General features: G+C 38.0%; 1 protein-coding gene across 2 annotated transcripts in view; it reads right to left on the reverse strand.

Moving 5' to 3' along the window:
• Window positions 1–1,147: 1,147 nt before the first annotated feature.
• The window catches only part of C6 (complement component 6), a 137,997-nt gene continuing 117,317 nt past the window's right edge, over window positions 1,148–21,827 (reverse strand). The window contains exons 10-18 of one of the 2 annotated variants that reach the window (XM_011966369.1): window positions 20,579–20,745; window positions 19,031–19,256; window positions 17,968–18,139; window positions 17,560–17,671; window positions 13,929–14,061; window positions 12,768–12,956; window positions 8,839–8,929; window positions 8,115–8,356; window positions 1,148–1,917 (exon numbers count right to left, since the gene is read on the reverse strand). In XM_011966369.1, the coding sequence (XP_011821759.1) occupies window positions 1,736–1,917; window positions 8,115–8,356; window positions 8,839–8,929; window positions 12,768–12,956; window positions 13,929–14,061; window positions 17,560–17,671; window positions 17,968–18,139; window positions 19,031–19,256; window positions 20,579–20,745 (1,514 nt within the window). In that variant the 3' untranslated portion in view covers window positions 1,148–1,735. The remainder of the gene's footprint in view (window positions 1,918–8,114; window positions 8,357–8,838; window positions 8,930–12,767; window positions 12,957–13,928; window positions 14,062–17,559; window positions 17,672–17,967; window positions 18,140–19,030; window positions 19,257–20,578; window positions 20,746–21,827) is intronic. The other variant, XM_011966375.1, reaches the window with a different exon arrangement.

The raw sequence follows: 21,827 nt of genomic DNA on the forward strand, positions 1-21,827 counted from the left end.
ATGAGAGCTGGGATGAACAGAGCCAGTTCAATCCTGGGGAAAGTTTATTGATTTAATTGTTAGTGGCTCTCCTTAGGACGTGGGAGTATTTAATACCTCTTTGCTCTCAGCTGATGTCTCGCATGTGCTGAAGGCTTATGATGCTTATAGGAGTGGCCTGCACTCCTCAGAGTGAGAAGGGAGTGGGGTGGTATGACTGGTAAATAGTTGGGTTACTGACTCCTGCGAAAGGAAAAGGTCATGTTCAACCTCTGTTACACCAGGAAAATGATTTTTGTTTATAGGTGTTTTCATTCCCCATTCTTCTCCTTTAATATTATGATATATGTTAGATTTTTGTGGATATCCTATGATCAATGAGATGAAGGAGGAGCTGCATGTATAAGGTCTGGGGATGGGGCTGGCAGGTAGCTGTGGCTCACAGCCTCCTTCCAAGAGGTGAGGATCCCAATGAGTTTTGCTGGAAGGGAATCTGCTTTCATTCACCTCCCTGGAGATTGGCTATGGTTTTGAGATCAATTACTTAATCAGAGTTAGCTGTGTGATGTCCATCTCTAAATTCGGTATGCTCAAAATGTGGTGTCCTGATGATCATAAGCAGTACCACCTGGAATGCTGTTAGAAACACACATTCTCAGGTCCCACCCCAGAACTACTGAGTTAGAAACTGGGGTGGTTCCAGGCATCTATCTGAATACACACACCCTCTAGGTGATTCTAATGCACTCTAATATTTGAGAACTGCTGCTCCAAAGATGCCTCTCTTCTCCAATTCAAATTGACACCCTAGCCATGCTGATAAACTGGTTTCTGCTTTGTATGGCCTAATGAAAAATATGACTCACCTTAAACATTATTCCTTCAAAATTCTCTGACAATTTTCCATCCATCACACGCTTCAGCCTAAAACTTTCTGATGCACTTTAGGTGAGGCAAAGGGAATCTCTTTTCTACTTTCTGAGAGAATAGAACTCCAGAAGTTTATCCTTAACAACTTTATACAAGATAATTTCCACTGGAGTTCAATCATCCTTACAGTGATGTTTATTGTGATGGAATATTTCCTTGCATAAGATGATAATTAAGGATGGGACTCATCCTTCCATGTTGTATTTTCTCCAAAACAATTATCACCATGAAACATGCCACACATTTTACCTGTTTATTTCATTTTCTGTGTGTCTACCCCTGAATGAATGTATGCTTCATGAAGGCAAAGGCTTTTGTCTGTTTTATTATCTGCCGAGTTCTCAGGACTTTGGTCAGTACTTGACATCCTGTATGTACACTCAGAAATTATTTGTTGAATGAAGACATGAAAGTTGGGCTTCAAGAATGTGTTTTAGAGGTTCTGGAGATTTCTGTTTATTAACTCATTGAAGAAAATTATGGGTTTTATTCTTATTTCTAATTGTGAGAATGCTTTATGTCACAGGCTACATAAGGGTCTCAGAAGTCACATTATTTTTGTGCAATGTGAACAGGAGAATTTACCAGACTGCCGTAGAAGTTGGTACCTAGGGGTATGCTACAGGGCCTCATGAGCTGGAACTGAGTAAGACATGCCCAAACAGGAGAGTCAGGGGAGAATAATGATCTCAAACTAACACAAAATAATTTTTGTCAGTAACTTTGAGCATGCCAGTCTACTGTTTGTACAAGAATTCTCATTTGTAGGAGCTGGTTCTTCTGGATGGTAAATCTGTTAATTGTGCTGGGCCCAGCAGTAATTGTGCTAGGCCAAACACTTTCCAGGATGCAGTATTTCCACCTTCCTGTTTGCACATCTTATAGCTCCCACTTCACAGATGTTCAATGTTTTCTCACTTGTTGATGATCCCATCTTGACACAGTAGAGTTGGTTTCCACCCTTGAAGCACTGTGGGGGCAATAGGCAGACACATTTGGAAGTGGAGGCTGTAATGAGAGAGAGAGAGACAGTGTGACTCACCACAGTACATTAGGGTTTGGTTTCATCTAAATCATCCCCAGGGTGGCGAGCTCCTTGATGGTGTTAAATTAAGTTTGGTCCAAAGCTTTCTCTAATGAATGAGAAAGCCAAAAAATAAAAATTGAAAACAAAACAAAACAAAAACAACAAAACAACCCACCAAAGGCAATGACCCCAAAGACCCAACTGTGACTGAATAGAGAGATCTGTATACAAGAGACTAGAGGGCACTAATAAGCCAATAAGCTTAAAGAGTTGGCCTATTTCGGGCAGTTCCCCCTGTCTCACTGTCCACATCCAATGCAGATTTGCGCTATCTCTGGCACCTCCCTCTCACTCACTGCCTACATTCAATCAGGCACTAGTCCTATCAATCCATTTCTCCAATGTCTTCAGCCTGTCCTTTTATTTTATTTTCATTTTTAATGTTGGCATTGCCTAAGTACCTTTATAGTTATCATTTGTAGATCATGTACTGTGAAGCCACACAATATGCCAAGCATTTTATATGCTTAATTTTTTCGAACCCTTACAACAAATGTATGAACTAGGCTATCATAATAATTCTACAGAAGAGGAAACTGAGCTCAAGGAATTTAAGCTCTTTGCCTATGGCCACACAATTTAGTAAATGGTAGAAGCAGGATTTAAATAATACATGACTCCCAGGCCTGAGCTTTTTAACATAACTCTATATCACATTTGTTTCTTTCTTTCTAGAATATTATTGGGTTATACCTGGGTATCTGTATTTTTAATAGGCAGTTACATTGGGTGATTCTCCTATGAGGCCTGCTTTTGGAATCACCAAAGCACTTCATAATTCATTTAAGTCTTATGTTCATGAAATAGGTTTAAAACAATCATTTAGGGATAAAGTTACCAAAGCTGAGTATATTAAATTAATTTTGAACAAAGGTTTATAGGCTTATATATTCTACATGTATGTTTTAGTCAAAGGTCAAGGTTCTCCACAGTTTGGCTTCAACTTCCATTTTCAACATTGTCTTTTTTACTTTTTGCATTTCAAGCAGATTAACTGTCTGTTTCCCCAACAAGATCCCAAATATATTCCAGTTTTTGTCCTTTCTCCCATGTCATCTGCCTCTTTTGCCAGACTGATGTGCTCTTTCCTACTTCTCCCCACACGTCTAGTTTCTACAAGTCTTGCCTCCTCAGTGAAGCATTTCATAGCAACATAACCATATTCTGATCTTTTGATCTTTTCTTTTCTTTTTTTTGAGACAGAGTCTTACTCTGTCTCCCAGGCTGGGGTGCAATGGCACAATCAAGGCTCACTGCACCCTCGTACTCCTAGGCTCAAGAGATCCTCCCACCTTAGCCGCCCGAGTAGCTGGGACTACAGATGCACCCAACCATGCTCAGCTAATCTATTACTCTTTGTAGAGACAGAGTCTCATTATGTTCCCCAGGCTAGTCTCAAACTCCTGAGCTCAACTGATCCTCTTGCCTTGGTGTACCAAAGTACTGGGATTATAGGCATGGACCACAGTGTCTGACCAGATTTTCTCTTTTTTCTTTTTCTTAACTTTTATTTTAGTTTCAGGGATACATGTGCTAAGTTTGTTATATAGGTAAATTGCCATAAGGGTTTGGTGTACAGATTATTTCATCACCCAGAATAAGCATAGTGACTGATGGGTAGTTTTTAAATCCTCTCCCTCCTTCCACTATCCGCCCTCAAGTCAGCCCTGGTATCTGTTGTTTCTTTGTGTCCATATGTTCTCGTTGTTTAGGTCCTGCTTATAAGTAAGAACATGTGGTATTTGGTTTTCTGTTCTTGTATTAGTTTGCTTAGGATAATGGCTTCCAGCTCCATCCATGTTGCTGCAAAGGACATGATCTCATTGTTTTTATGGCGGCATAGTATTCCATGATATATTTGTACCACATTTTCTTTATCCAGTTTACTGTTGATGGGTATTTAGGTTGAGTCTATGCCTTTGCTAATGTAAATGGTGCTACAGTACAATACATGTGTATGTGTCTCTATGATAGAATGATTTATATCCCTTTGGGTATATACCCAGTAATGGGATTGCTGGGTCAAATGGTAATTATGTTTTAAGTCCTTCAAGGAATTCTGTTTTAAGTTCTTTGAGGAATCGCCACACTGCTTTCCATGATGGTTGAGCTAAAGCATATCTTTTATTTGGCTAAATTTTAGTGGTGTAAACTTGTCAGTACCATATGTGACATTTTTGTGTACATTCTTAGTAGTTAGCTTTCATATGTCTTTTCCCCAAGACAATGAGAAGTGCTGTTTTGGAGAGCAGTGTGGCTCATCCGTCTGATCAGCTCTTAATAAGGCACTCAGTTCATTCTTCTGGATCAACTGATTTGAAATTCTGAATTGTGGGTGCAGGTATAAGTGTACAAAAAAGAAATTTACTTAATGGATCTGGAATAATTCATGTTGCCAAAATACCTGAGTCAGCGTGAGTATTAGCAATGAGGTCATGAATGAATAGCTTATTTTAGGCGACATCAATTCTTTCCCAGGTGTCTCAACTGATGGGAAAAAATAGGAAAAGGAAGTAGGGAGATACTCATATACACCACATGCCTGGGCATCTTGCCCTTGGTAGGAAACATTTTATGAAAAAGCATGCATTTCCTTACTATGCTCTCTGTCAACCAGCTAGAGAAGATACTTGTTCATTGTTGGAAAGAATGTTCCTGTCCACTGTTGGAAGGGATAGAGTTTGGTGAAAGATAGGGGACTGTTCCACCTCTGGTTAGGACGTCCATTCCTTAGGTTTTTGGAAGGGCCATGGTCACTACTCTTTTAGTATGGATATAGCTTAAATGTTCTTTGCCTAATTATTTTCAGACTACCAGCACCAAAAGACCCCACCACCTCCACTAACTGATCCTTCAACACTCAGTTCTCACGCTTCTGTGCTTAAGAAACCCTTCCAGACCAGAAGATATTTCTCTCTTAAAGCTCTTATCGCATCCTGACTTGCACTAAAGTGATTCACGTAATTATTGTCTAACATTACTCCTCCAAAAATTTGAGGGGTAAAAAGGCTGCCTCATCTTAAAACCATCATCATGCCTTGAACAGTGACTTATACATTGGCTGCTAAATGGATGTTGACTGAATAAATTTCCCCTTCCTGTTGGTTGGTGGTTGATATTTCTGAAATTCAGATAATATACTTAATATCTATAAAATAGGCTTCTGGGGGATTTCATTCATGTTGCAACTTTTGAAAGGTGACCTTCATATTACTTTGAAGTTCCATTTTAAAGTTTTTAAAATTTCATTTTAGATAGAGAAGGAAAAGAGTAGCTAAGAGCGCAATGTAATCAAGAACACAGTTTAATCAAAGTGACATGCAATTGAACTGAAAATTACTAATATTTCAACTTCCCATGAGTGGCCTGGGTATAAAGTACATTTTTAGCTTTCTCTGTTCTCATAAATGCTATCATTTGTATGTTGATAATTTTCTACAGTGCTAATCTAAACAGAACCCTCTGAGACATTTACTTTTGCTCACTAGTTAAAGAAAGCTTGCAGAGACAGATCATATCTATAGGGGAAAAAATGCTTTGAGTTTCCTGATTGTGTGCAGAACCAAAAAATGTTTTAAATTGCCTAAATAAATCTTCTATTAAGAAGTGTTCATGTGTTAGTTTGACTACCCAAAGCATTCTGTTAATTTCAGTTTTTAGTACTTTTTTTTTTTTTTTTAGCAAACTTAGACTCTTCCAGTATGTGATGATTTAGATATGTGTATAGCAAAGGGGTAATAGTAAAGACAGCTATTTTGATAAAATTGTCAACTGTTATTTTTCACTCAGGCAGATTTGAAAAAAATAATTTGTGGGAAGATAGCAAAAAAAAAAAATATTTCCAATAGAAGAGTTCTCTGAAGACTGCTTCTCTATGATAAATAAGGAAGAATGGAAGGTGACACTAAATATAGCCCCAAATGCCTGACCTATCTATTACAGTATAGTCAGGGATTAGTTCTTACCTGCCCTGCTGACCAAATTTTATTTTCTCTATGTATGTTTGACAATAATGTTCTTACACTACATTTCTCAGATAAAAAGTTTATATTTAAAATAAAAATGATATTGTATATACTTTCAGCTCTTTTCTATCACAAATTATTGTCTGCAAGAGATGTCAGTTGGGTAATGGTGTTGATCAAGCATCAAAAAAATGAATAGTAGAGTTTTTGTTTAAAAATTATTTCATAGTGATTAGAATTAATATCAGGCCCTGGTTTTCTGTATGTTATATGGAATTGCCTTGTTTAGTAGTCATGGCATGAAGGTTGAAAACCCCAGATACTGGCTTCCTGAGTTGTCACCATTAGATGCCAGCTATGTCCACCCTCTGTCATGTTTCAATCCTGTGGCCTGTCAAGGGAGCTGAAGCTCGATAATCAGCTTGAAGTGGATCAGGAAAGACATGGTTTTAAGTAATAAGACCTCTCCCCTTTCCAGGACTGAGCTGAAGAACACTGGGCCACAAAGTCAAAAAAGAGTCAAGGGGAACAATATAGTTTTTGTCTTTCTTTTTGCAAAAGTAAGGTGGTTTCAGCAAAGATTCCTTTGCATACTTTATGCCCCAATTTAAGATACTTTTTTTTGGAAAATGTTCCACAAAGGAAGTATCTCTAACTGCTTGGGTTCTGTTGTAATCTCCAATCCATCTTTTGAAAAAGATATAAAGCTTAGTTGGACTATTTCAGGGTCAAACTTCATCTTGGAGCAAATGTACTGCTGTGAAGTCCCTGCCTCAAAACAACTCACAAATGTAATGTCTATGGTCAGTAAACTTAGGAAAAATGGAAATAGAATGCTACTCCTTAAGTATTAAATTGGCAGAGATACAAAGGAGTGATAACTCCAAGGTTTGGTGAGAGTGTGGGAGAGCAGTCTTTATTATATGTTCTAGAGTGAAATATAATATGGCAAAAACATTTCTGGATAGGGAGCCAATATATTATATTTAACAATAATATTTACCTAGAAATATCCCTTTATAAGCTATATCTGAAGGATGTAATCTTAGATCACTGATTGATTTGTGATAGATTTAGGTATGATGGCACTATTTATGATAGCAAAATACAGGAGAAAAGTTAAATGGCTAACCAGAGATTGGCTAAATAAATCATAGAATACCTATATAGACTTTTGCAGACATTGAGAATTATGTGGCCGAATAATATATGTTGATACGAAAACAGTTCCATGACACAGTAAGTGAAAAATAGCAATATATAAAATAACATGTAGAGTATGATCCAATTTTATATTTTTAAAATTTGTATTATATGCAGGGCCACTCCTGAGATGTTTGAGACCCAGGGACAAATTTTTTATGGGGTGCTTATCTATAAACAATTAGAGTCACCCCAAATTAGAGTGTCAGCATCATACTGGCTTTCTAATTTCAAGCAATCTTGAGCAAGAATGCACTGCTGGCTAGCAGGAGCAATTTGTTCACCAAGCTGTTTTCTGAGAATGAGGGTATAACTCTGGGCCAGAGATAACTCCACAGGCATAAGCCCCAGAGCTCTTTGGGGCATCTGACTGACCCTATGCATGGTGGGGAGAAGAAGCAGTAGAGAGTTGGAAAGTATAACAGTGCTTGCGTTCGTGTGGGATGTTGTCTGGGCTCAGGGTATCCTGCTTGAATAGTATTGTCAGCCTTGGCTTGACCCAGGCACTGAAAGAAGACTTAAAGAAATTTCAGGAAGATGCTTTGGCAATGCAAAATCCAGTCCTGCTTGGACAGCACTATTGGCCTCAGACAGTCCCAACACCAGAAGGAAACTTAGACAATTCTGGTGAAGGCCCTCCGAAGCTGGGACTGGGAGGGATGCTCGAAACATGAGATCAGGACAGGTGCTCTTCCCACTAGGGCCTAAGGGTGGTACTGATTACACATATGCATAGAGAAAAGATTGGCAAGATAAACACCCACATTACTACCGTAGTTATTTCTACTTGTAGGTGATTATAATTTTCCTTTCTGTTTAAATCATGATTTTTTTTTACAATGAAAAGGAAATATTTTTGATTAAGGATAGGTTATTGTTAAGGAAGATGATGTTCAAGCTGAGATGAAGGTTAAGTGAGAGCATTTAGTGTGGTCACCAGTGGAACTGACCTGTACATTTTTCCCAGTCGTAGCAGGTGTCATAGCCACAGGATTCTTTCTTTGTGCTGTTGGATGAAAGTCTTGTCCTTTCAAGACCCCATTCTAACTGGCGGCCATCTTGGCAGGAACCAATATGTAGAAAATGGAGTTGCTGATTATTTAAACATTTCTCAGCCAGAAACTGACAAGCAGGTGAAGTAAAGTAATCGTTGGAGTCTGTGTCAAACACACAGAGATCTTCTGAATAATGGCTGCCCAAGAGAAGAAAGCAAGCATTTCCATATGAAGATCAGAAAAAACAGGGGCACGTAGCCAATGTAGTGTGTTCACTCACCAACCAGTTTCCTTGTGCCTGTTTTCCCCGCCCCACTCCAAGCCCTGGGCTTGAGTGAGAGGAAAAGGAAGGTGTTGATATAACTGAGTTTAAAGTTTTTACATGTGCAGAAGTTAAGTCTTTATAACCAAAATGAGACTGTTTTAATAAACAATCTCATAGAAACGAGATTGTTTAAATAAACAATCTCATTTTAAACAGGGAACTGGGCTGAGAGATAATTAAGAAACTTGCTACCCAATGGCGAAGGAGGAATTCAGCACAGCACAGGAATATCAGTTATGTGGAAATTTCATTTATTTCATGTCTGTGCTTCAAGAAGCTCAGCTCTTCCATCAAGTTTCTTACACTAGACTGGTTTTCCCAATTTCCAGACACAGTCTGTAGGGTATCTCTTACCTACAGTCTTCTTCTGGAGACATACAAATGCATTCAGATCCTGATTGTTTCTGTCCCAGCTGACAATGGCCTTTTAATTTTGTTAGACTATCTGAAACAAAAGAAAAAAGGAGAAAAGAACAGTGCACAGCATGGATTCTAAGTGATAAGCTTGAATTCAGAGAAGAGGCAGTGGTAAAGAATTCATAATTATCTCTTGGAGTTGGAACATTCATTTTGGCTTCTCTAAATACATTGTCATTAAATATTCCATCTGAAAGGTCCTTTCCAGTGCACATGAGGTGTCATTTTCCAACCTAAAATTGCTATTATGTTCAGATAACTAAAGAAAATGGAACTGTTGAAATTTTTGTTCATTTATTTTTCAAATATTTATTGCATATGCATGATATTCCCAACACTCTGTAAGGTTCTGGAGAGAGTAGATTGAGCATAAACTGACCCAGATCCTGGGCTCACCAAGCTAATAGTCTTGTGGGTGCAGACAGACATTAATCAAATAAGCACACTAATATACATACAGAATTGTTGCCTTTCTTAGTGCTATTAAAGAGAAGCATATAATAAAAAAATTGATGTAGCTAGAAAGATTAGAAAAGGTAAAATGAAGAAAGAAAAGTGAGGCTGTTCAATGCAGAGGAAACATAAGGTATGGAAATGTTCAAATGGGAGGCAGTGGCCGGGCATGGTGGCTCATGCCTGTAATCCCAGCACTTTGGGAGGCTGAGGCGGGCAGATCACAAGGTCAGGAGTTAGAGTCCAGCCTGGTCAATATGGTGAAACCCCATTTGTACTAAAAATATGAAAATTAGTGGGGCGTGGTGGCATGCACCTGTAGTCCCAGCTACTCAGGAGGCTGAGGCAAAAGAATCACTTGAACTTGGGAGGCAGAGGTTGCAGTGAGCCGAGATGGTGCCACTGCACCCCAGCCTGGGCAACAGAGTGAGACTCTATATCAAAAAAAAAAAAAAAAAAAAAAAAAAAAAAAGGGAGGCAGCTTGTGAGTTTCCTGGAACTGAAAGAATCCAGTGTGGTTGAAGTGCTGAAAAGCAAGAGCATAGAACAAGATGTGGCCAGAGAGGTAGGTGTGTGGTAGGTTGTGTGGGGGGCTAATAGGGTCTTTGAAGGGTTTTTGTCTTCATTTTATAAATAGTAGACAGTCTCTGATGGGTTTTAAGCAGGGAGTGTTGTGACAAAATCAGTCCTGGATTTTGAAAAAAAGAAATTAATTCTGGCTTCTGTGCAGAGAATGGATTTGAAGAGGCATGGTGGTCAATAGGGCTCCAGGAAGCTAATCTATGAGGTTATTGTGGTAGTTCAGGTGAAAGAGGATGATAATTTGGACCAAGGTTCCAGAGGTAGAAATGGAGAAAAGTAGATAAACTTGAGACACAGCTAGCAGGTAAAATATGTCATATTATTTATTGTGGGTAAGTTATGAGAGCTGCCAATTACATGATTCTTAGGTTTCTGATTTGCATAAGAGAATATACATTGGTGCCTTACCTGAAATAGAAAATATTAGAAAATGCTTAGTTTTAGGAAGGAAGGGTGATGAATTAAGAGTTCCCCTCTGTAGATGTTGAATTCATGGTATCTTTAAGACATCCAAACAATGTAGATATATAGGAATTTAGACATTCATGTCTAAATCTCAGTGGCAAAGTATGTGCTAAAGATTTAAATCTGTTATTAGTCTATGGGGGAATTACTGAAGCTATGCATGTGGGTGAGATTCTTCAGTAGGAGAGTACAGATCCAAAACTTGGGAAACAAACAGTGATTAATGTCTAAGCACTGGCAGGAGCCTGCCAAAAATAGAGGGCAACAGCCAGAAATTCGGAGCTAAACAAGAATATGAAGCCAAGGAAAGAACATACGTGCAGAAGGTCAACATTGCTGAAGGTTGCTGAGACGTCAAAGAAGATAAGGAAAAAAAAAGTCCATTAGATTTAGCAATGTGGATGTGAATGGCTTGAAAGTCAGATTTTCTTACAAGAATCAATGGAGAAACGCAGCTCCTAAATGTAGGTATTAATCCCTGCATGACATTCTAGGCACTAGGACATTATGGTGGGGGAAAAAGAAAAGAAAGGACGGATGGAAGAAAGGTGGAGGAGAGGAGAGGAGAGTAAAGGAGAGGAAAAAAGAAAGAGAATACAGATATTAATCAAATAATTACAATAATGGATTTATAATTAAGGGCTGAGACAAGTATTCTGAAGAAAGGGAACATAGTTTCAGGAGACCACGTATCATAAAGACTCCAACTGGGAAGGGTAAGGAAGGATTCGTAAGGAAATTACGCTTGAACTAAGATGAGGAACTGAATAGCATGTCGGTGAGGGAAGGGGATGAAAATAGAGGGAGTGACACCTGGGGTGTATTTATGAAAGAGGGAACCTTGGTTTCTTTGCTCATGTTGAGGCCCACCTACAGAATCTGGACCTAGAGCCAAACTCCTGAGTCTATTGAATGAAGCAAAATTTTTTGATCCGGATCTGACTATTCAGGCATCCCCAGAACCAAAAGGACCTCGTGAGCAAGTTAATCGTCAAGGCAGAACTGGAGGCTTAGCTCACTCTTCCTCCTCTTAGCTTATCAAGTAGAAGGCTTGATAAGGAAAGGTGGCTCATGTTAGAAGCAAAAATAAAGATATAAAAAATTCCTAGGTTTTCTTATTCACAGTTGTTTTCATTTCCTTCTATTACCCCCATGCTATCTGGTGAAACTTGGCCCAGAACTCTGGTGAACTTGGAGACCTATTCTTCCCGTAAGGCTTTAGCTACTATGGTTTACATTGTGGTGATATTGTTTACTTATGCCTCTTTGCCCTTTGTAATTCTACATTTAGGCCAGGGAGGAACAGCAAGGTATACACTGTTTCCAAAAAGAATCAATCAGTTTTCAAGTGGCACGGAGCCTTGCTCTTTCGCTACAGGTTTGAAATTGTCAATGATCTTATGCAAGGAATCTGCTCTTCCAATCAGCCTCAGGTTGAAGCAGTGCTGGGACTCAGCTGCCCACACCTCCCAACACAGGAGCAACAATACTGCACAGTCTGTAAAGTGCTCAGGGCAAGAGGATCCTCTGAAGGGCTACGGGAGGAGTCCAGGTCTGGGAGGAAGGAAAAAGTAACTGTGTAGCATCTCACATCTTTATGAAGCAGAACTTTTTCACATTGAAAGAATTAATAATGTTTCCCTGCCTGAAAGTGTCTTTACCTCACAGTGTCGGTTTTATTTATGATTGTCTTTCTCTTTCTGTGACTCCCTGCATTGGTCTTTCTGTCAATATTATTGGAGAGAAAGTATATGAAATAGGCTATGTGTTTCCTTTATCTAACGGTGGAACATTTCCTATTTCTCAGTTTGAATAATAATTTTAATGGAATATTTCCTATTTCTCAGTTTGGATTATAATTTTAATTTCTAATCTAAGGGGATGTGTGTGCACATGCATGCATATGCTCTGATGAGGATACTGCCTACGGTGTCCAAAAGATCTTAACTTTCTGAAGTCTATGGCTTCCACATACATTCATTCCACTGACATTTATGTTCCTTGTAATTTATTATTATGATCAGGAGTCTAGTGAAACCAAGACACAATACTTACACAAAATTAGTTCTCACTAATTTCCATGAGATCTTTTTACTGATAATTTTATTTAAGGTTATTCAAAAGGTTAACTTTCTCCCTTTCTTTCACACATCATAAAAGCCCAGAAGAGAATAAAGGAGGCAGGATGGCAAAGAGCTTAGGGAATTAGCAGAGCCATTGCATAGTTGCTGTTTGACCCACACTGTCTAAACTTGTGTCTTATTTAGCCTCTCCGTGCTTAAGACATAGAATGGCTGTAGAGGCTATGCTACCAATCTCAGGGTGCACCACCTTATCAGGCCCCAGAACACTGAGCTGCTACGCACCTTTTTCACAGGTGAGTGAGTTTGAAATGGGGGGTGTCCAGGAATTCCCCTGGCATGTGTACCTCGATGGCCCAGCAACAACAAAGCCTTTGGGGCAAGTTAGCTCAATGGATTCACCAATTCTATACAATCTCTGAAATGGTGTAATTGTCAGAATTTCCTGCACAACTGGCTTGATGCACTCTGTCCCTGCAAGAGAGCAACATTTCATATGTGTTTAGTGGAGCAGAATAAACAACAAATTTAGGCAAATTTTATGCAACCAAAGAGGTGATTTTGATGAGATTTACTGCATTTGTTCAACTGTGGTGCCTCCTTTTGATCAGAAAACCTGGGGGATAAGAATCCCGGACTTTCCCTCAGACCCTTCATTGAAAAATTCCTTTTAGTTTCATTATCTGAGGTTCCCTTGCTAAAGAACTGGCTCCAGACACATCCAACTTTTATGAAATCATTGGGCCCTTTTCCTTTCAAGAAACACTTTCTTTTCTCTTATCCCTAGTGGATTTCTCCAAATGCAAGTTACCACGCTGTGAGTGATGCAGAGTGATGGGCATTCTAATTGACATTGGTCTCAACCCTGCTTCATGGTGCCCCAAAATAAGTCTTTGGAGTCCCATTCAAGCCTTATTTGAATCTTGGTTTTTACTTTACTCTAGCACAGATATGTGCAGAGTCTAAAGCTTATTCACTCTTTCTCAGCAAAGAATGTGAACATGCGCCAAGGAGTAGTGTCTTGGTGAAAACTGTAGCTTACACAAAATCGCGTCTTACACAAATTCCCATTTCTGATACATAAAGAGTGTAAATATCATCTTCTTGAGACTCAGCAATTTGCGTCAATTTGAACATTGGGCAAGGCAGATATCTGTGGTTAGATACAACTTGGCGACTTCCCGGATTTCTTTCGAAGTGCATACTTCGCAGTCCTGTGTGTGTGACAGGAATACGTAGGAGCAGAAACACTAAAGTATGGAGATATCTGGAAATCCAGTTTTAGCAAATGAGCCCTCCTATTTATTTTCTGCTTCACAAACTCTTTCACCAGAGTTACTAAAAATGAGTAAAATGTACTGATCTAAGGATGTGATTTTACTGTTTTTATATTGGGCACATTCATTCTGTAAAGTTGTCAAGCAAAATTGTTTGCCCAGTTCTCACGTTGGCATTCCACATCCCCTTGTCTCCAGGTCCCGTCTGGTAAGCATCTGAAGTACTGGTATCCAACAGTTTCAAAGCCAGTAAGGCATGAAATTTCAACGTCTTCTCCAACCGAGTATAGTTTCTTTTCATTCTTAATTAAAGCAGAAACCAGAAATTATTAATGCTACGAATAACACTCTCTAACTCTTTAGGCTCACACTGAGCCTTTCTATCCTTCACTTCTGGATCTAGTCAGTCACCGAGTCCTCTCAATTTCTACTTCTGAAAACCTGTTAAAGTTCTCTCCTTCCCGTTGCCATCATTGTTTGTCTTCATGGTATTTATTGTTTCTTACTAAGGCAACTTTTTAACTGGTCATTCTTCCAGTCTGTCTCCCTGAATTGATTAGGGTTTTGTTTGTTTGTTTTTTAACTTGAAAACTTGCTCCCCTGCCAAGAATGGTGGCTCATGACTATAATCCCAACACTTTGAGAGGCTGAGGCAGGTGGATCACTGGAGTTCAGGAGTTTGAGACCTGCTGGGGCAACATGGCAAAACCCTGTCTCCACAAAAATACAAAAAAAGTGGCCAGAAGTGGTGGCATGTGCCTGTGGTCCCAGCTACTTGGGAGGCTGAACTGGGAGGATTGCTTGAGCCCAGAAGGTTGAGGCTGTGGTGAGCCATGATTGTTCCACTGTACTTCAGCATGGGTGACACAGTGAAACCCTGTCTCAAAACCAAAACCAAAAAACAAACAAACAAAAATCCCCAAAACAAAACAAAAAAAAAAAAAGAAGAAACTAAAAATCTTTATATATGGGATGTCCTTCTATTGCTAGAATAGAAAACCATATGCTCACTATGTAGTGACTATAAACTGAATAAATAATATATCTTACCTATAAAGCAAACATAAGCAGTTGCTATTGTGACTGAGTGCAGATCATTTAAAATTGTTACTCAATTCCTAGTAACCCACTGGTCATTATAAATTAATGAATTATACAACTACTATCATGTTGCCGGGGGTGATGGGGGCGGGGGTAGTTCACTACAATTTTCAAGGTAAACTGAGTCTTATACTTCTTAGATCAGAATATTTATTTTAACTTACTTTACCGCCCTCACCGCCTGCCATTTCCTCCCATAAAACCTATGCTCTAGCAAAGCAAAACCCTGCCATTCTTTGAACATAAACTTCTTTTTCATGCCTTGATGTCTTCACGTGGCTGTTCCTTGTATCCTCAACACCTTCTCTCTTCCCCTCAAGACCCAGCTCAACTAGACCATCCTTTGCAAAAATCTTCGATTTCCCTGATTTCATGAGGTACAACGTCCTTTCAGTTCTGAGAGAAACTCATGCAAGGCTCTATTTTTATAGTGTTTATCACGTTTATCAGCCCCAGCCCTGACCCTTTAGTGTCAACTAAATCTTTATATGGGCCTGAATTCTTTGCTGAAAGAATACAAAATGTTATCCTTCTTAAGGAGCTAGTAATGCAATACAATTTTCCTTTACTGAGAGGGGTAAGAGTACCAAGAATTGACTAAGCAGTTGTTCTCTGATAATTGAAGCTGGGAACTTGAGGGCGGTGAAAACCTAATTGTCAGCTTATGTTTACTTGGTCATATGGTTAAACTTGTCTCCTAGAAGATTCTTAATTTTTTGGATACAAAACTACCATTCTACTGCTGGTTATTACTGATATGGCTTTGTTTCCAAGGGAAATGGACTAATGATTTGGATGTTTTATTCAAAGGCTGCAGTTTTTTCTTGCATTTCTTCTGAAATAAATTATTGCCCTGAACTTTTGTTTGTATTTCTTGTTTTTTTATGAATCTGTAACATATAAGTGTATGTTGCAATAATCAAAGTTAGGGAAGTACATTTGGTAGACTGACTAAACAAAAAACCTTGCCAAAAGTCCCTGTCACTTGCCTACAGAGGTTGGACTTGTCTGTTACTCATTAAATAAATATACTTGTGTGCAATAACATCATTGCTCTAGCTTGGAATTAGGCATATCTACCTCTATTTGAATCTATACAAGGGGCATTTTGCCACTAGAAATTCCAGAAGATGCTTATTAGGAAAAAATAAAATTTTATTACATTTGAGTAAAAACTATTGCCAGATAGAGACCAGGACTTTAGTAAAGAGCAAAATAAAATAAGAAATGAATTTATCCATAAAAATGGAAATATATAATCTAAGCTTATAAAATGAGTTAGAAGAATAATGCATCACTGTTGAAAGCCTTTGTGCGTTTTTAAAATGAGAATGTCAATAATTTTAATGGTCTTTGTATGCAACCAGAATAAATAGATTAAGTTATTTTGGTATCTGGATCTGCCAATATGTGATTTTAAGGATAATGTTCTAGGGCAGGGGCCAGCAAGCTTTTCCTATAAGTGGCCTGGATAGTCATATGTAGGCCATGTGGCGTCTGTTGAAATTACTCACTTCTGCCGTTATTGCATGAAAGTAGCCATAGACGATATGTAAACATATGAATATGGCTGTGTTTCAATAAAAATAAAACTTTATTTTTTTAAGTGGCAGGTCAAATTTGGCCTTTGGGCCATAGACTGATGGCTCTTGTTCAAAAGAATTGGTTCCCAAAGTGTGGCTCCTAAACCATCAGCGTCTGTATTACCTAGGAATGTATTAGCTATGGACATTTCTGTGCCCTTCCCAAAACCTTCTGGATCAGAAACTCGAGGAGTGAGACCCAATGATCTGTGTTTTAACAGGTCCTTTGGCGCATTGTTGAGTTTGAGAACCTTTTTTCTAGAGTAAAGACTAATTAAAATTACCTCCCTCTGAAATATTTCCTCCCCATAAACTTTAATGTATGGTCCTTATGCATGGGCAGAAAAATAAGTGAATATGGAAGATACATTAGCCCAGACTATACTCTGTGAATAAAACTATTTGCTGACCTTAGAGAATTGAGTGTTATTGATCTTTTGTCATAAGTGTGATACAGTTGGGAAAAGATTAATGTAATGATATTACTAAGTTTAAGAAAGGTAAAATGAAATAGGGAGAATGCCTTCTGTGATCAATTTTAGATATCATGTATCACCTGAACAATTTATGTCTAAGGGCATAGATCTGTCTGACAAAAAGTATTCAGCTTTTAAAAAAGTCATAGAAACATACTGTGACTTAGTAAAAAAGTTGAAACTTAAAGGTACGTGAAAATGATTTTGACTGCGTAAGAACTCTACAGGTTTCTAACCTAATAAAACAATACAGAACAAACACCTCCTATGATTATAGCCAGTCTAGTGTGTTTCTCTAAACATTCCTTAGGTAAAGATATCAGTTTGCTCAGACTCTGAAATAGCCAGATCTTACTTGCAAATTCTCACAAGTCATACAGTCTTATATTATATTGAAGTTCTATTATCTTTCCAAGAAACCCAAGCAATCTGCTATCCTTTAGTCTAACAACTGGCTATGAAGACATCTCTAGGAAATTCAAGATGGAAGAGTGGCAAAGTGTTTCTAAATATTATTTTGTACTTTTAAAGTCAACAGGAGATTATTCGAATAGGAAAACAGTAACTCTAATTAAAAGACAATCTATACTTTTCGAGGTTTTTAAAACTATAAATCAAAAATGAGGGTTAGGATGCTGACCCGGATAAATCCATTTTCTGGAGGAACTGGCTGAGGACACCCAGAATCTGCTTCTATCTCAGGAAGATTGACCTCTTTCATTTCTTCATCATCATTGATACATGGTTGTCCACTAAAAGGGAAACATAAATATGCGTGTATATGTATGTATGTACACACATTTACATGTGTGTATATGCTTATGTGTATACATATGTACACATTACATACATATATGTATTAAATAGAAAACATTACACACAGAAAAAGGCACAGCAGCAGACCCAATGGCTCATTAATATTCTGTGTTTGTATAGGTAAAGTTCTAATTATTTCTTTACTTAGCAGTAGACTAATAACCACGTGAACTCTCAATGTTATTGAGAGTTAGGGCAAAATGACCCATTCTTTTCCCTTACCCAGTCTTACTTGTTTTCCATGATTGAAAATGTGCAGTCTTCCTCTTGTCGCTTCTCCCCCTCACAGCGTTTCCCTCCTCTTTCGGGGGCAGGATTATTGCATTCTCGGGTTCTCGATCTCTTATAAGTAGCATCACAGGTACTCCAGGAAGACCAACAACCCCAGTGTCCATCTACTGCATCTGGAACAAAGGAAGACTCACCCCCATGGATCTTGGTGCAGCTGAATTTGGGTTTTGAAGCGAGGCCAACCTGGTTTCCTCACTTTTTAGCTGAGTAACTTCCTTTGTGGAATATGATAGGGTTCTTCTGAGGATTAAAAGAAATTACTGTGGAAGGGGCCTGATACATTGCCTGATTTCCTTTTAGACTTTGTTCCCATAAACTTAAATAAAATGGCAACAAATGGCAACCATTATGAATTATTTTCAACTGTTAACAAACCTTTTTATTCTTTGCTTTGGAGACCTTTTAAAAATGTGCACTCATATATGTATAAACATGAACATCTTCTTAATAGGATGCATATTAAATTACATTTTTAAAGGTAGTAGAATACATTCTTCCTCCCATGCCTTACCCTGTTTCTAAGGAGGATTTGAGGTAACTATGAACATTACTTAGTCCTGTATGAAAACTTTTGTTGTGGCTTAATTTATCTTTTATTACAAAGTCATCCTCTTTCTATATTACAATACATAAGAGGCTTATAATATCAGTATCATATATTTTATTTAATGTTATGTTTGATTTTTTATGTTATGAGCATTGTGCATGTACTCTTTATATACAAATACTTATATAATATATTCATATTCCTTAGATAGATGCTGGTGTTATCCTCATTTTATGGATGAACAGATTGAGGCATAGGAAAACTAGGAAACTTTCCCAAGGTCACATAGTTGGTAGGTTACACTTCAGATTCACACTTTTTGCAGGTTTATCTTCTCTCTGAGCCTGTACAAGGTGGAGGCTGCTGATAGAAGTTTTGTTTCTTTTTAATTGACCAATTTAGAATACTCTTTGGAAGGGAAAATGTATCTACCTCACAATAGATTCCTGATACTTACTGGATTTATAATCTGGAGATCGTCTCTCACAGTTCTCACCATAGGTGCCGCTCTGACACACACACAGACATTCAGTGCCGGAGAGGGTGGGTCGGCCATTATTAGGGCATGGAGCACACTGGCAAGGATCGAACTTGGCTGCATACTCTTGGAAAGCTTTCCTGAGATTGTTCCGTTTTGTCACTGCACAGGGGATGTTTCTTACCAAGTCCACGATGGGGGCAAGCTAGGAGCAAATGGGAGAGAGGAGGTCCAGTCACATCCACTTTGGTAATAGGTTGCCATTACTGCCCAGTTCTCATGAAATGAGAGGGAAAGCCTGAAAATTCTACACTTCAAAGGGATTATTGCAGGATATAGTATTGCCACCTGTTGAACCAGTAGGCAAAAGCTTTCTACCTGTGGACCGGTGTGATGTATATGGCACTTACTTGCAATTTTACTGTGAAGGAAGTCACATGGGAGGTGTTGCTTACTTGGTTGTATGTTATGTTATTTATTAAGTATTCTATGCATGCATCAAAGCACTGAGATAGGTGACCAAGAGTTTGGCAACTCTTTACTGCTCTGCTGAAACCTCATTAAATTTGATGTAAGCAACAAAAAAATCTAGAGAGGATAAGAGAAGCTTTCCATGTTCTTTTTTTTTTTCCAGGGACAGTTTTGGCTTTTGTTGGAGTTAGATGAGAAAATATGGAGTGGGAGAAAATGAAGAAATAAACTTGCCAGCAGGATGAATGGAAGAATTACAATAACAAATAATGGGCTAATGATAAATCAGGGCTCATTTTAACATCGTAAAACCTCAAAGAAATGACCGTCTAGTGCAATATGACTTGCAAGTACCCGAAAGGGCAGCTGGGTCTCATTTTTCTCCCATAACTTGTAGAGTTCAATACATCTTCATGCTGCATGTAAATGATTCTATTTTCATAATGATTGAACTCTTTTATCTTCATTTAAACGAAATGAACATAATAGCTTCTTTGGAGGCCTTTTAAAAATGTGGAATGTTTGGGGGAAAACAGGTTCTAAATGGCATATGGCTGATACGTGGGTAAAGCATTCCATAAATAATAAATATCACCTTTAATGCAATTACAACAAATACAAAACTGGTAAATTCAATCAATAGTAATAGAAACAGGAAGTAAAATGGATCTAAAATCTCATTTATCTCACGGAGCTACAAATGAAGACTTAGGAGTGTTCATCAAACAAGGAGTTGCAAGAAGAACGCAGAAACCAGATTTATTGTATACATGGAAAAATAAGTACTACTCAAGGCAAGTTTGAGCGTTTTTATTCACTAAGTTCCATTTCCTGGTGTTTCATGCATGCTAGGAATTCTAAATACTGTACTGTTAACAGCAAAAGCAATAGACATGCAATTTAACATTTAAAAAAAGGTACGTTGTGCATGAATACTAAAGAAAGGCATTTCTTTTATTGTCTGAGAAGAAAATGGAAAATAAATTGTGTGATGTGCAATTTGGGCCACTAGAGAACTACTTTAGATCTCTTACCTGGAATAATTTTTACTCTTACCTCAAAGTCAATCACAGCAGGATTTTCCTTCACTGATTCTAACCAGTCAGAAAATGTCTTCTCCTCCAGACCAGAGCTCCCTTTCTCCCATGCCAAAGCTGCTGCATATTCACTCCTTCCACCTCGAATCAGGGATATGGATTTCTCTGCTCCCTGCAAAAATGAACCTGCAAGGTGTTCCAATAAAAATGCCCATTTAATTTTAGTTAAAAAAAAAAAAAACAGCCTATCTGTACAGAAGGGAGAAGTAGATGGTACAGTATGTAGCTCCATTAAGTAAGCTAAGTGAAAAAGTAAAAGAACACTCCTCCTTCCTGTAGGGAGTTTAATAACAGAAATAATAATAACAGTACTAACAGCTACCATTTATTAAGCATCTGGTAGATGCCAGGCACTTTACACACATCTTACATAATTCTCATGACAACCCTGAGAAGTAGTTATTATTATAAACATTGAAGTCAAAAGTAATTTGTCCTGGAACACATGGTTACTAAGAGACAGGACTAGGATGCAATTACAGCCCAGTCCTTGACTACTCTGCCCCTTACTCTTTAATGTCAACCCCCCTGCTTCTGACTTACATTACATATGTTTTGGGTGCCCAGAATAAAATAAGTCACATGACTTCTGATAGCCAATCAATTGACTGTCACGGTGAAACTTCCAATTACAGGAAAAAAATGATAGAATGATTTTATATTTAGAAACAGAGGTGAAAGCACAACTAACACAGAAAAAAAATTAACCATCAGTTTAAGAGTTGGCACAATGTTTCTTTAGACACAATGACATTTACTGTTAAAGTATATAGCACAACTCTTTTATACAAATTTCCATAACAATTTCCCCTAACCAAATGGTAACTTTAATTAACAGGGATAGAGACTGAGTAATAAGGAATTGCAGTAAGAAATACTAGCAAATAAAAAGAAGACTAGTGATATGAGTGATAGTTAGTGGCATTAATTTGGTGTCTATCAGTAAGAATTAGCTATGCCCCCACTATTCAGAAATTCTATAGTAAAATAGTCTAGAATGATTAGAAAATAATGAAATCGTCTTTCTATGAAGAAAGTAGTATGGCTGCTTTTAAAGTGAAGTGCATAACAAAACACAGGTATAAGGATTAACAAAACAAAGGTATACAATGAAAATTTTAGAGGTTTTCGTACTTATTTTTCATATAAAAGTAGAAGCGAAATTAGAATTTGCCAATATATCATGTACAGACTGACAATGGCTTTGT

Source organism: Mandrillus leucophaeus, unplaced genomic scaffold, assembly GCF_000951045.1.
Source record: "Mandrillus leucophaeus isolate KB7577 unplaced genomic scaffold, Mleu.le_1.0 Scaffold119, whole genome shotgun sequence".
Classification (NCBI taxonomy): domain Eukaryota; kingdom Metazoa; phylum Chordata; class Mammalia; order Primates; family Cercopithecidae; genus Mandrillus; species Mandrillus leucophaeus.